The sequence below is a fragment of the Somniosus microcephalus genome, chromosome 34, assembly GCF_052327205.1.
Source record: "Somniosus microcephalus isolate GS21.2 chromosome 34, FLI_Smic_1.0, whole genome shotgun sequence".
NCBI classification, from domain to species: domain Eukaryota; kingdom Metazoa; phylum Chordata; class Chondrichthyes; order Squaliformes; family Somniosidae; genus Somniosus; species Somniosus microcephalus.
Genome location: NC_141020.1, coordinates 17,700,050 through 17,713,846, shown reverse-complemented (window position 1 = coordinate 17,713,846; position 13,797 = coordinate 17,700,050). Strand labels below are relative to the sequence as shown.

Genomic DNA, 13,797 nt, shown 5'->3' with positions numbered 1-13,797 from the left:
GCATTTAGAAATGAGACGGATTTTATTCACAATGATGTCCCGGGGTTAACGAGCCAAAAAAACGTTACAGCAACAGTGAACATCGGAACAGGAGGCGACCATTCAGCCCCTTGAGCCCGTTCCGTCATTCAATGGTTGATCTGTATCTCAAGCCCATCCACCCGACTTGGTTCCACAACCCTTAATACCCTTGCCTAACAAAAATCTATCAATCTCAGTTTTGAAATCTTCAAAAGCCTCAACAGATTTTTGGGGAAGAGTTCCACTGCCCTGTGTGAAGAGGTGCTTCCTGAGCTAAATTGGCTCCCAGTAAAGCAATGCCTCGATTTTAAAATTCTCATCCTTGTTTTCAAATCCGTCCATGGCCTCGCTCCTCATCATCTCTGTAATCTCCTCCAGCCCTATAACCTCCCCAACCCCGCCGAGACCTCTGTGCTTTTGAACATCCCCGATTTTCATCGCTCCACCATTGGCAGTCGTGCCTTCAGCTGCCTAGGTCCCAAGCTCTGGAATTCCCTCCCTAAATTGCTCCGCCTCTCCACTTCTCTTTCCTCCTTCAAGACGCTCCTTAAAACCTACCTCTTCGACCAAGCTTTTGGTCATCTGCCCTAACATCTCCTGATATGGCTCGGTGTCAAATTTTTTTTTTTTTTTGGATAACACTCCTGTGAAATGCCGTGGGACGTTTTATTACGTTAAAGGCTCTATATAAATACCAATAGTTGTTATTCCTGACAACACACTTGAATGGCCTAGCTCTGATTTTAAGGTTACTTCCCATTATTCTGGGTAGATATGGTGTACCCTCATCCTCTGTTAACTACTACAGGAAACTCTTTTATCCGGCACCAACGGGACCGGCGTACTGCTGGTTGATCAAAAAGTCCGGATTACAGAGAGGTATACTTACTAAGGTACGAGAGCCCCATACACGGCCACAGATCCAGGCGTCCTCGTTGCATGGCAACAGGTGCAGGAACCCCGGTTACACGGCCACAGATCCAGGAACCCCGGTTACACGGCCATTAATATGAAGTAAAACTTACCTGAACCTACTCCTGAATTTTGCCGGTTAAGAGAGATTTCCGGTTATTTAGGTGCCGGTAAAAAGAGTTTCCTGTAAATAGAACCGGGAATAAACTGCAGTGGTCATTCTAAAGCTAGCAGAAACCCGACACTTCCCTCCGCGGCCCCAAGTCACTAACCTGCTCTGAATCCGCCACGGGCAAAGCCACGGGCTGCCTGCCCGCCGCGGTTGTCGAATCGGTTGTAGGCGCCCCGCCCGCGGAAGCGCTTCTCCGGGGGAGGGCCGGCCTTCTTCCCTTCTTCGATGTAGGTGCTGACCAGCTTCACCGACTCCTCCTTCTGCAGCTCGATGTAGGTCACGGCGTCCAGGAACTCGTCGGCCTCGGGCAGGGTGAAGTTCGCTGGGCGCCAGAGAGAGAGAGAGAGAGAAAAAAACACAGCGAGAGGAGACAAGTCAATGGCCGCTCACGGAACCAGCAAAAATGAAAGATCGAATCGCCACGGGACGGATCTCTGCGCCAGTGACCCAACACCACTCGTCACTGGGAGAAAGTCGGGTGCGAGAAGAAAAAAAGGTACTGCAAACATCAGAAATTCCGAATTTCCAAGCAGATCGCTTGTGCAACCGGTTACCGTCAACGCACATATGGCCATCACATAAATCGGAGAATCTGGTGATAGCCATAACATTCTTGGTGTACTGACCTGGGGTCTACAGTCTGTACATCTGGCAAGGGGGAAGAGACGGTGAAATGGGTTTGATGTGGGGGGGTGGGGCAATAACAAAGGAGGAAGGGGGAGAGCGCTATCTGACTTTGTGCTTTTTTTCCTTCAGGCTTTTTTTTTTTTTAAAACACAGGATTTGCGTTTCCAGTTTCCTACCTTTCATTTCTAAAACTGCATGATCAGGAACATCCTTTCCTTCCTCATCAGTGCGCTTTATTGTTCGTTCTTGTAAATCGGCATCCGTGGGACAAATTACAATAGCCTTGCGTTGAAACCCTTCAAAAGGACGCATTTTTCGTCTCTGTGCTGATCCATAAACATTTGTCTAGCAATGGTGACAAAGAGGCAAAATTGTTCATTATTTGTTGCTTGGCTTGCAGACAGAGAGGCCTGTAAACAGCGAGATAAACATTTTCTCCCCCTCACAGCTCACAAGTGGCAGGGTGGGCAACCCCCTTTCACCCCCCCCCCCCTCTAAAAAAGACTTACCCGCAGGGGTCGGAACCTCTGCACTGGACGTTTTTAATGTTATATAAATCTGACGCAGACTTGCGTGCGAGAATGAACGCGAGAGGTTTAGGAAGATCCCTTGCTGCTCCATAATTTAGATAAACCAAATCAACTGTTTAAGCTCCTCGGCACACCCAAATCGATCTTAAGACGGAAAATTTCATAACACAGCCCGACTGAGATTGCCAATCTACCGTCCCTACTACAACTGTTGCAGGAATCTCTGAATGCTTCTAGTCTCACAGAAGAGTAATTCGCAATATATTAACAAACCCAACTACCCGTAGGCAAAATAGACGGTACCGGGGCCAAACTATCCCCCACCTGAAAACTGCCGACTCTGACCAACCACAATTTAGTGCACAAACAAGTGGCTCAAACCTTAACAAATTCTACAAATCACACAATTAATAAATTAAACTACAACTGAACTTTTTTTAAAGTAGTTTTTCATGGGGTAGTTCAAAATTGCATTAAATGTTCATTTTCTCCCCATCTTTCCAAACAACCATCAACTGATTATTAAAAGCAGCAATCATGAGTTTGACAGGAATGGGTCTGGTAATGCGAAGCGCTTTTTAAAAAAACTCAAGAGACACAGGCTGCATATAGTGACACCCCAAGTTCTAGAATGGCTATGACTGGACGAGTCCCCCGTCAATCACGCCTGGAGACCGCACTGCTGTTAAGTAACTGGGATTGATTTTACGCATTTAATCTGTATTTTGTAACTATCCTCCACTCACTGCATTTTGCTGGAGAAATAATCCCGCTTTTATCGGGAGACGTTGCTGTAGTTTCAGTCATGAGTTCTGTTTGCTGTAGTGCGTAGAGCCTCTGTTTAAATAGACTCTGTAGACTGTTTGCTATGTCCCACTCCGCCCCAACTCACTGGCCGACAGTGGCGTCAATGCTTACTCCGTTTTTAAAATTCAGGATGCTTCGCATTTAGAGGGCTGAGCACAAGAAATTCTATAATTACTTCTGATCTATTTGGTGCCCTGGTGCTCCACAACCCTCCTTTTTGTATGGTAACCCTTCCATCGGCAGTCTTTTCAGCCTTCAGGCACCACTTGAATGCAAATAACTTGGAATCGCTGCTGAGCACTTCATCCTTCCTGTGCTTTAGATGAAAAAAAGAGTCACCCTAGAAATAACTGTCCAACGCCACACCCATCAATTAAATGAAATTAGCAGCACAGGATCCCGGACCCCCAGCTCTCTGCCCCCCTGGCTGCAATGAAAGCATTATCCCTCTACTCTTATAGAAAAACCAATGCCAGATATACCTCCAACTTTTGGGAAACACTGTCTCACTGGAAGAGCAGCAGTCTGCATCGAGCGTCATTACAGCAACATTCATTTACAATACAGCTCATTTTAAATTATATGTCCCTCGTAACGTGTTTTCTTTTTGTTTCGTTCAAGGCTCCTTAACCTCTTTCTGCGAATCCCTTATTGGATTACATCCCTTTTCTTGGGACTATTCACGGTTTGAATTGGTTTCTCTCAACACTTACTCCAATTTCCGTTTTACTCTCTCCGAAGCACTGTTCTTTTCCATGCCTCAACTCTATCCCATCATCTCCCAAATCTAGTGATTTTCTGTACTTACAAGGACTGGGTCAGCGCATCACAACCACATTAGTAAAAATCACCCGTGCAGAGACTGTAATTAGAGTGTTTGAGACAACATATAGCCACAAAAATGAACACAAATGTGTTATAATACAGAATTTATGCTTTTAAGTAAAACTCAGCCGTTTCGGATCCTGCCCTGCACCAAGTCCCGCTCACCAATTAACCCCCCCCCCGCCCCAGCTCCTGCACCAAGTCCCGCTCACCAATTAACCTCCCCCCTCCGTCCCAGCTCCTGCACCAAGTCCTGCTCACCAATTACCCCCCCCCGCCCGCCCCAGCTCCTGCACCAAGTCCCGCTCACCAATTACCCCCCCCCGCCCGCCCCAGCTCCTGCACCAAGTCCCGCTCACCAATTAACCCCCCAGCTCCTGCACCAAGTCCCACTCACCAATTACCCCCCCCAGCTCCTGCACCAAGTCCCACTCACCAATTACCCCCCAGCTCCTGCACCAAGTCCCGCTCACCAATTACCCCTCAGCTCCTGCACCAAGTCCTGCTCGCCAATTACCCCCCCAGCTCCTGCACCAAGTCCCGCTCTCCAATTACCCCCCCAGCCCCAGCACCTGCACCCGCTCACCAATTACCCCCCCAGCTCCTGCACCAAGTCCCGCTCACCAATTACCCCCCCCAGCTCCTGCACCAAGTCCCGCTCACCAATTACCATCCCCCCCAGCTCCTGCACCAAGTCCCACTCACCAATTACCCCCCCAGCTCCTGCACCAAGTCCCACTCACCAATTACCCCCCCAGCTCCTGCACCAAGTCCCACTCACCAATTACCCCCCCAGCCCCAGCACCTGCACCAAGTCCTGCTCACCAATTACCCCCCCAGCCCCAAGTCCTGCTCACCAATTACCCCCCCAGCTCCTGCACCAAGTCCCACTCACCAATTACCCCCCCAGCCCCAGCACCAAGTCCTGCTCACCAATTACCCCCCCAGCTCCTGCACCAAGTCCCACTCACCAATTACCCCCCCAGCCCCAGCACCAAGTCCCACTCACCAATTACCCCCCCAGCCCCAGCACCAAGTCCCACTCACCAATTACCCCCCCAGCCCCAGCACCAAGTCCTGCTCACCAATTACCCCCCCAGCTCCTGCACCAAGTCCTGCTCACCAATTACCCCCCCAGCCCCAGCACCAAGTCCTGCTCACCAATTACCCCCCCAGCTCCTGCACCAAGTCCTGCTCACCAATTACCCCCCCAGCTCCTGCACCAAGTCCTGCTCACCAATTACCGCCCCCCCCCCCCCCCCAGCTTTATGCAGTGAATTTAAAATCCTCACCTTCAAATCCTTCCATGGAGTCCTCCCACACTACCCTTACAACCTCCTCCAGCCTCATGGCTTCGCCAGCACCTTCTGTCCTCTGACTATGGCTATTTCTACAATCATCCCCGCCCCCCCACCTCAACCCTCTCTCCCTACAACTCTCTGCTTCTCTCCGCACTTTTAGAAGACTTCTCCAAACTCATCTTGTTGATCACCGCCCGACATCCACTTCTTTCTACTTTCATCTTTTTCCCCCCCCCGTCTTCCTTCGGTAAAGAGCCTCGAGATGCTTTCTAAAAAGGCATCGTGTAGGAATGCTAGTAGCTGCTGTATGCACATTATTGTAATAAATGGAGACCGATAAGGACTAAGTGGTTCCAGGTCTCACTAAAACTGGGCTCATACCTCATTTTTGACACTATTCAATTATAATTGAAAAGTCCTTTTAATACCTTAACCAGGAAGGGCCGAATGGTCTCCTTATGTACTGTAAATTTCTATGATTCTATTATTAAAAACACTAACAGCACAGCGTATGAAAACTCCAGACATTAACTACCAAAGAATATTAACAATCACAAACTAGATTTGAAAGAAAGCAACAATTCCTACTCCAGACTCCATGATGAGCAGCACAGCTCATCCTAGCTAGTTGGAAAAAAAGTGCCCAACTTTATACAGACATTAGTATTTTTCATCGACACTAATACCGTAGTTATAACTGAAACTAGTGTATTGAACCAGTGAGCTTTACAGCAAAGACTTGCATTTATATAGCAGCCTATGAAGTATTTTTGAAGTGGAGTCACTGTTGTAATGTGGGAAACGCAGCAGCCAATTTGCACACAGCAAGAACCCACAAAGAGCAATGCAAAAATGACCAGATAATCTGTTTAATTGATGTTGATTTGAAATAGTGCCATGGGATCTTTTATGTCCACCCGAGAGCGCAGACAGGGCCTTGGCTTAACGTTTCATCTGAACGGAGGCCACTTGTCTGTGCTAGAGCAATCTAAGACCAATCCCACTACCTTGCTCTCTCCCCATTGTCCTGCATCTTCCTCGGTCTCAAATGCTGATCCAATTTTCCCTTAAAAATATGCACTCCCACCTGAATCACTCTCTACGGCAAAGGATTCCATGCTCCAACAACTCTGTGTAAAGAAATTTCTTCTAATCTCTCTCCTCGCCCTGTGGCATCATCCTGGCGAATCTACATATGGCTTTAAGGCCCCGTCTGTAATGAGGCACTCAAAATTGCAGAGTTCTCCAACTGTGGCCTAACCATTGCTTTGTACAACTTTAGCATGATCCCTTTGTTCATGCTCTCTGCTGCTAGTTATAAAACCTTAAATGCTACTGCCTTTTATTTTAATTAATTATGTATTCAAACCTATCTCTGTACCCCAACATAATTCAGCATCTGTCCAGGCATTGCATACTTCCACTCCTCGTGTATACTCCCATTCATTATTTTGCTTCCCAAAATGAATGACCTCACACCACACATTAAATTGCAGATCACCCTGTCTGCACCATCCTCAAGTCTTTTACAGTCCTCATAGCAAACCTCCTAACTTTGCGCCATCAGCAAATTTTGTTATTGTACTCCCTATGCCAAGTCCAAATTATCCATATATATGGAGAACGAATGTGGGCCCCGTCCCGCTCTAACCCTGGGGTGCACCACTGGTGAGCTATTATCCAAACCAGGCAACACCCATCAACTCTAACCCTTCGTTTCCTGCCCATCTTCCAACTTTCTACCCGCGCTGCTACACCTGAATGTGTGTAACAAGCCTCCTGCGAGTCATCTATTGAATGTTTTCTGAAAATCCATCCACACTGCATCTACTGCATTCTCCATCATTCTAGCAGTCTTTAAAAATCTCTCACATTTGTGAAACACAACTTGTCTTTAACAGCTGGCTGTCCTTGACTACCCTATGCATTTCTAACTGCTTACTGATTTGATATCAAACTATGGATTGTAAGAATCTGCCCAAACCTGATCCTAGACTAACTTGTCCAGAGTTACCAGTTTATCCTTCTTTCCCTTCTCGAACAGAGCTGTTAATAGTGGTTACCCTCCAGTCCCCCAAACACAGTTTTCATATCCAGAGAGGATTGAAAAATTGTGCTCAGAGATCCTGCCTTCTCCTCCATAACTTGCTTCAACAGCCAATGGCCCACCCACCAGGACCTAACGGTCTATCCACCTCAAATTCTGCCCACTTTTTGAGAAAACAGTTCCTTTTCTAGTTAGCTCCTAAACTCTGGAATTCCCTCCCAGCAGTGGGGAAAGAGTTAAACTGACATCGCTGGCAGTTTCACTGAATGGTGTAATAAAGACAATAATCTAATAGGCCTTTTGCAGTAGTAAGCTTTTTCTAAGTTGCTGAGCTGGCAGTTGAGATAACATAGTCGGTCATGGATGCAAGTTCTGTTCTGGCAGGAAAGTAAAACAATGAGTTGGAAGTAAAAGAGGCCGAGAGAGGCAGGAAAGGAGGACAATGAGTCAGAAGTACAATGTTGATGCGACCCCATTTGGCATAAACAAAGGTCACAGGTGCAACAACAGCTTGTGAGATAACGGACATATACTTTTCCGGTAATAAAGGCGGTACTTTAATGTAACGTAGCATAGGTAACCAATCAGTGAAGATGCATGCGGGCCAAGGTCCAATCAGGTGGCAGGAATGAATTTTGAATGAGCTGGACATGTGTATTGTAATGTATAAAAATGTAGTGTTTGCTGTACCAATTTGGAAAAGTCTGGCTAAGACAGAGCAGTTTCCCCACCGGTGCAATAAAGACAACTTGACTAATCGATCTAAAACCTTGTGTCGAGTGTTGGTTTAAAATACCCCACAACAATTGGCGTCACGAACAGGATCCACAAGGATGGGAGGCACGGGCGAGTGAAGCCTAGCCAAAAATGTGAGTGCTTTTTAATACCACATACAGTTAGGGCAAGGCAACACCGTCTCGTGTCCACCGCCCCCTTTGGAATCAAAGAACTAAAAGGTTTGAATCGATAAGTCAAGCGGTCTTGGGGTTAGGGTGAAAAGCGCAGAAGTATAGGCGTGGTACGAGTTGCAAGTAGTGCGTTAACTTTGGAGTAAAAGTCTAAAGCATACCTCTGACGACTCGAGTTGCAAGTAGTGCAGAAAGTTTAAGCATACCTCTGACAACTCCAGTTGCAAGTAGTGCTAAGCATACCTCTGACAACGAATTGTTGCAAGTATGGTCTCACTCTGCGAGAGCAAGTAAGGGAGGTACCTCTGACAACTGCAGTTGCAAGTACGGTCTCACTCTGCGAGAGTAAATCAAGGGAGGTACCTCAGACAACAATTAACCACGGGAAGTGAAAAACTCGAGTGGGGACCGGTGGGGTCTCCGACACGCTATTTAGTGGACAAAAATAAAAGATTAATTGACAAAATGGTGAAAAATGATTGGCAACCGAACGACCCACCGGCCAAACAAAGAGAACGGTGGGCTAAAGAAACAAAATTAAAGGAAGAAAAGGCCATCATTTTAGTGGCTCGCGCAGATTATGAGTTGAGTAGACGTACTCGAATTTGGACCAAAAACGGGTGCCAAAAATTGTACCCGAGTACCAGTAATTTAAGAAAAGGGAATAAGGAAAAAATTAAAATTTTATCGACACAGATGCGATCAGTTTCTGTCCAAAACAAGTAAAATAGCTGAGTGAAAGGAATCTTAAAAGGAATGCTGGAATCTCAGTTTGTGTGAAAGTGTGTGTTAAAAGTGTGGAAGTTTTCTGTCTTTGAAAGAAAATATCTGTTGTGTTTATTTAGCTCCACCCACTCTTTTGTAGAGAGCTAAAAGCTGTTTAACCCTTTGAAGACTTGTCTTGAATGATGGACAAGCGTGTGTTGTTTTAAGTTTGTTAATTGTTTTACAAAAGATAAGCTTCAGCCTTGAAGTCACAGTCGCCAATGTGCCTGGAAGAAAATGAAGCTATGGTTTCTTTCTTTTTCAAGTGATACTGGTTAGTTTAAAAAAATTGATCTGGATTGGATTGGAGTTATGAGGTTAATTAACCTATTAAAACCAGGCTTTTATTGTGGCCACGGTGAAATTCTGTTTGGTGTAAATTTGTGTAGACTGCATTGAATCAGATATTTAATGGTCTGAAACCAGACTTTAAATTATTTATGATAGCAAAATACTGCAGATGCTGGAAATCCAAAATAACAACAGAAAATGCTGGAAAAACTCAGCAGGCCCGGCAACATCCGTGGAGAGAGAAACAGAGTCAATGTTTCAGGTCTGGGACCCTTTATCAAGACTAAAGAGGCCCAGGCTGGGAGAGAACAAAAGAGAGACATTAAGAGGTATTCAAAATGAGACAAGATGGTGATAGGACTAGTGGAGACAAAAGACGGCTCTAGATTATTTAGTCTTGGATATAGCGACCGGGTTCTGGTCCATACCATTGGCAGAGGAATCACAAGGGAAATTCGCCTTTACTGTTGGGGATAGACAGTATACATGGACCAGGGTCCCGCAATAGTCCAAATATATTCCACCGTGTACCGAGTCAAGCCTTAGACGAGTTAGACCTATCAATGTACCAGAGCGCCCTACTCCAATATGTCGATGACATAATGATTGCATCAGAGGATGCCAAAGGATACATGGGAGCATTACTAGCCACACCCCAGACACTTAAGAAAGCTGGTTTTAAATTGAACCCAAAAAGGCACAGATTGGACTGTCCAAAGTATCTAGGACACGAAATTAGCCAGGGGTATAAGGCACTCCCGCAGGAACGAAAGGCAGCCATAAAAGACATGCCAAGGCCAGTGACTGTCCAGGGAGTAAGGAAAGTGTTGGGACTATTTAACTACTGCAGGAATTTTATATCAGACTTTGCAGGGAAAGCAGAGCCGATTTAACGGTTAGTTAAAGGGGGAGACCCACCACTGATAAGATAGAATGGGAATCGGAGCAGGACGAGGCTTATGCAAAATTAAAAGCAGCCCTGACGTCCGCACCCGCACTAGAATTGCCAAATATAGTCAAACCATTCCATATATACTATATAGTATATAGGCAGGAACTTCTATAACGCTGTAGTCACCCAAGAGTACGGGGGAGATATGAGGCCAATTGCCTATTACTCCACCCAACAAACCCCCGTGGCTAAAGGAATGGCAAGATGTGTGGCAGCCCTCAACTGCGCCGCATGGGCGGTGCGGATATGCGAGCCCGTCAATGTCAGGACAGCTGATATTACACACGCAAAACAGTGTGGACCTGCTAAACACAGGCAAAATGAAGGCTGTATCAGACAGAAGGAGGGCGGCTTGGGAAGCAGTATTGATACCCAAGGACAGATCAGTCTAGATTATAAGGGAACATAGAGTCAACCCCGCAGAGGGAATGCTATCAGAGGGTGAGGCACATGAGTGTCAGTTAGTAATCGAAGAAGAGGTCAGAGGCACCGTATCAGAATCGCCCCTTAAAGTCCCGAAAACACCTTTTATGTAGACGGATCTCGCCGAGATATAAATGGGGAGCCACCCACTGGTTGGGCAGTAGTATCCGAGAACGGAGAAACAGTCGCAAAGGGAGGGCTTGAAGGAGGAACCTCAGCGCAGGTAGCAGAACCAGTGGCTCTCACGGAAGCATTGAAATTGGCAAAAGGAAAACGAGTAAATATATATACAGACAGTAGGTATGCATTTGGGGTAGTGCATGATTATATGATAGCGTGGATTATGTAACCTCCCGGGAGGACCAATACAGCATGAGGAGGTAGTGAGAGACCTAGTAGAAGCGGTAAAAGGAGAAGAGGTAGCAGTGATTAAAATAAAGGCACACCACAAGATAGTGAGCGAGCAACAAAAAGGAAATATGCTAGCTGATCAGGCAGCAAGAGCAGCAGGTAGAATAACAGCAGAGGAAGTGAATATTAAAAGAATCCAAGAGGAGACCGAAATGCAGGAGCAGCAGCAGTGGACAAAGAGAGGCGCAGCCAAAGGTAGAGATGGAATATGGAAAAAGGATCACAGGGTGACCGGACTGACACCATATGAACTCATGACTGGACGAGCAATGTGTCTGCCGGAAGGAGTAGCATCTGATAGCGAGGGACTAGGACCCTTAAAAAAATTAAATTAGGAAATACGTACAAACATTGGATAATTGAAAGAGCTCAAACAAGAAGTTCAAAAACAAGACGTGAGAGATAAAAATACACAAAAGCAGGGGGCCTCGGAGCCCCTACCCAAGGTGGGCGAGCAGGTATTTGTTAAAATACTGCCAGAGAGATCAGGATTCTCACCTAGATGGACCGGACCATTTGAGGTTATCATGACCAGCGATACGTGCACATGTATAGATACGAGGGGAAAAGGGCAGATGGAAACATTGGACCCAATTAAAACGGTACAACAATAACCCATCTGATCTTAAATCCCACAGAAACAATGGGATAAACACTGGAGATAAACTAACCTCTGGTGACGACCAGGCTTCTGCTTAATTTACAGGGAAACTTCACCGTGAAGGTGGGATTACTGCTGAGACACGAAATAAGCAAAGGGACATCCCACATTACACGACAAGTACATGATGAAGAAACACCATGTTTTAATGGAACAATCACATTCGGAGTCTCATCCACGGCTCCCAATACACAGAAAGAGACAAGCGAACCGAGGATGCTACAATGTCCAGGTATGAAACCTGGACCCATGAATGGACTAGTATTATTTACCGAGGGAGAACAATTGTATGATAACGTGAGACACGAAATTGTACCGGTACTAATGAACTTAACCATGTTACAATGGCCAGGATATTGCGAAAGGTTTACTAAAAAGAATGTAATTAACCAAGCTGCTGATGCGACAGGGGCTACTAATTTTAGGGGACATGCTGCATTCCACCAAAGGATTAAGAGGAGCTTAGGAACCAATATACTCACGGGAATAAACACGGGGACATCATTCAGTAATGCCCTAGATATACAAGGAGTCCAAAGTAGTGTGGAACGACTACAAAGGGTAATACAACAGATTTTAGAGAAGGAAACTGGTTTGGTTCGACAAGGATCAGAGTTGGGAGGACATACAATAAGGAAATTACTCGAGGGAATCAAGGTTATAGAGGACCATGCTAGCATTATCAACAAACTAAACCATAGAGATGAGGAAAAGGCAAAAGGCGGGGTAGGGAGAGGCTTGTCATATGCCTATGGCCAATGGATCACCGGACAGTTAAAACATAATCTGGTACAGATACAGCGAGGCAAGGTACCAGACTGGATTAACAGCACACAGCTCTATGGCCTGAGCCAGAATCCAGGCCCTCTGAGTGCTTGTACCCTCAAAGGGATGACCAGAGTATATCCAGTGATACAAAAATGTAAAGTAGAAGTGACAGCAATGATAGGCATGGTACTCCTGGTACCAGTGGTGGGACTAGACATGACTCCATACCCACAGTACCAGATAACAAACATAGGCAGTGAGGGGTGAGACATACCTCCAATACCTATGCCATCAGGAAGAATGGTACTATGAGAGGAGTCTCACTAAACGGATGCCACGGGAAAGGCACGCTAACGATATGCCCACATCCGGTAGGAGAAGGCTCTAAGGATGAGTGCGGCTATAATAAGACAGAGGGGTGTGTGTTGGAATTATCACATGTTGATCCCCATCACACCCGCTCGGGATATAGAGGCGAAGGGGAGTATTGTATAGCCACCACAGAGACTGAGTACCAATATAGTAACCTTGTATGTGCAATCACAATGCCTAACTTCTGTTTTATGCCGAAGATCCCTGTGACAATTGGACACACCAGATTGGTGTATGTACATTCAAGAGAGGAGATAAAACTAAATGTGCCAGATAGTCTAAAGGACAAGTTGGTTAATTATGAAGTTCTGGTAGGGACCCCAATAGCCCACCTGCAAGAGGATCTGCAAGAAATGAAAGAGGATTTAAGTAAGATGGTGAAACAATACATAGTGTTGCAAAGGAATCTTGGGGAATTAGAAAGGGACATAGAGGTAGAGCTACAGGAAGTCCCGTGGTATGAGAAGCTGTGGGATTGGGGAACGAATGTCAACATACACCCATGGATCCGCATCATTTCCCATATATTAGTGATAGTACAGTTAGTCATCATGGCTATAGGATGGGGAATAGCAGCATCCACCGCTTGTAAAAAGAAACGGACCAAACAAAGAGCTAAAGCAAGTCGGAAAGAGTTGGAAAACACAAGTTTGCTCTAAACATGATGGGTATGTAGGGCCTCCCGAACCAGCACCTGATCACCGCATGGGGCAGGAGGCACAGTGATGCTTATACATGTGGTTTAACTTGGGCAAGGGCCAAGTGCCAAAAGGGGGGATTGCAGTGGGGAAAGAGTTAAACTGACATCGCTGGCAGTTTCACTGAATGGTGTAATAAAGACAATAATCTAATAGGCCTTTTGCAGTAGTAAGCTTTTTTCTAAGTTGCTGAGCTGGCAGTTGAGATAACATATCCAGACATGGAACCATAAGAGGCCTAAGAGGATGCAAGTTCTGTTCTGGCAGGAAAGTAAAACACTGAGTTGGAAGTAAAAGAGGCCGAGA

The 13,797-nt window shown here is 46.0% G+C and overlaps 1 protein-coding gene across 2 annotated transcripts in view; it reads right to left on the bottom strand.

The window, feature by feature from the left end:
- Positions 1 to 13,797, bottom strand: part of LOC147096838 (heterogeneous nuclear ribonucleoprotein U-like protein 1) — a 59,970-nt gene that overhangs the window by 3,500 nt on the left and 42,673 nt on the right. For both annotated transcript variants that reach the window (XM_085973513.1, XM_085973514.1), the window contains 2 exons: positions 1,909 to 2,077; positions 1,206 to 1,427 (listed from right to left, as the gene is read on the bottom strand). In XM_085973513.1, coding sequence (XP_085829639.1) covers positions 1,206 to 1,427; positions 1,909 to 2,077 — 391 coding nt within the window. The remainder of the gene's footprint in view (positions 1 to 1,205; positions 1,428 to 1,908; positions 2,078 to 13,797) is intronic.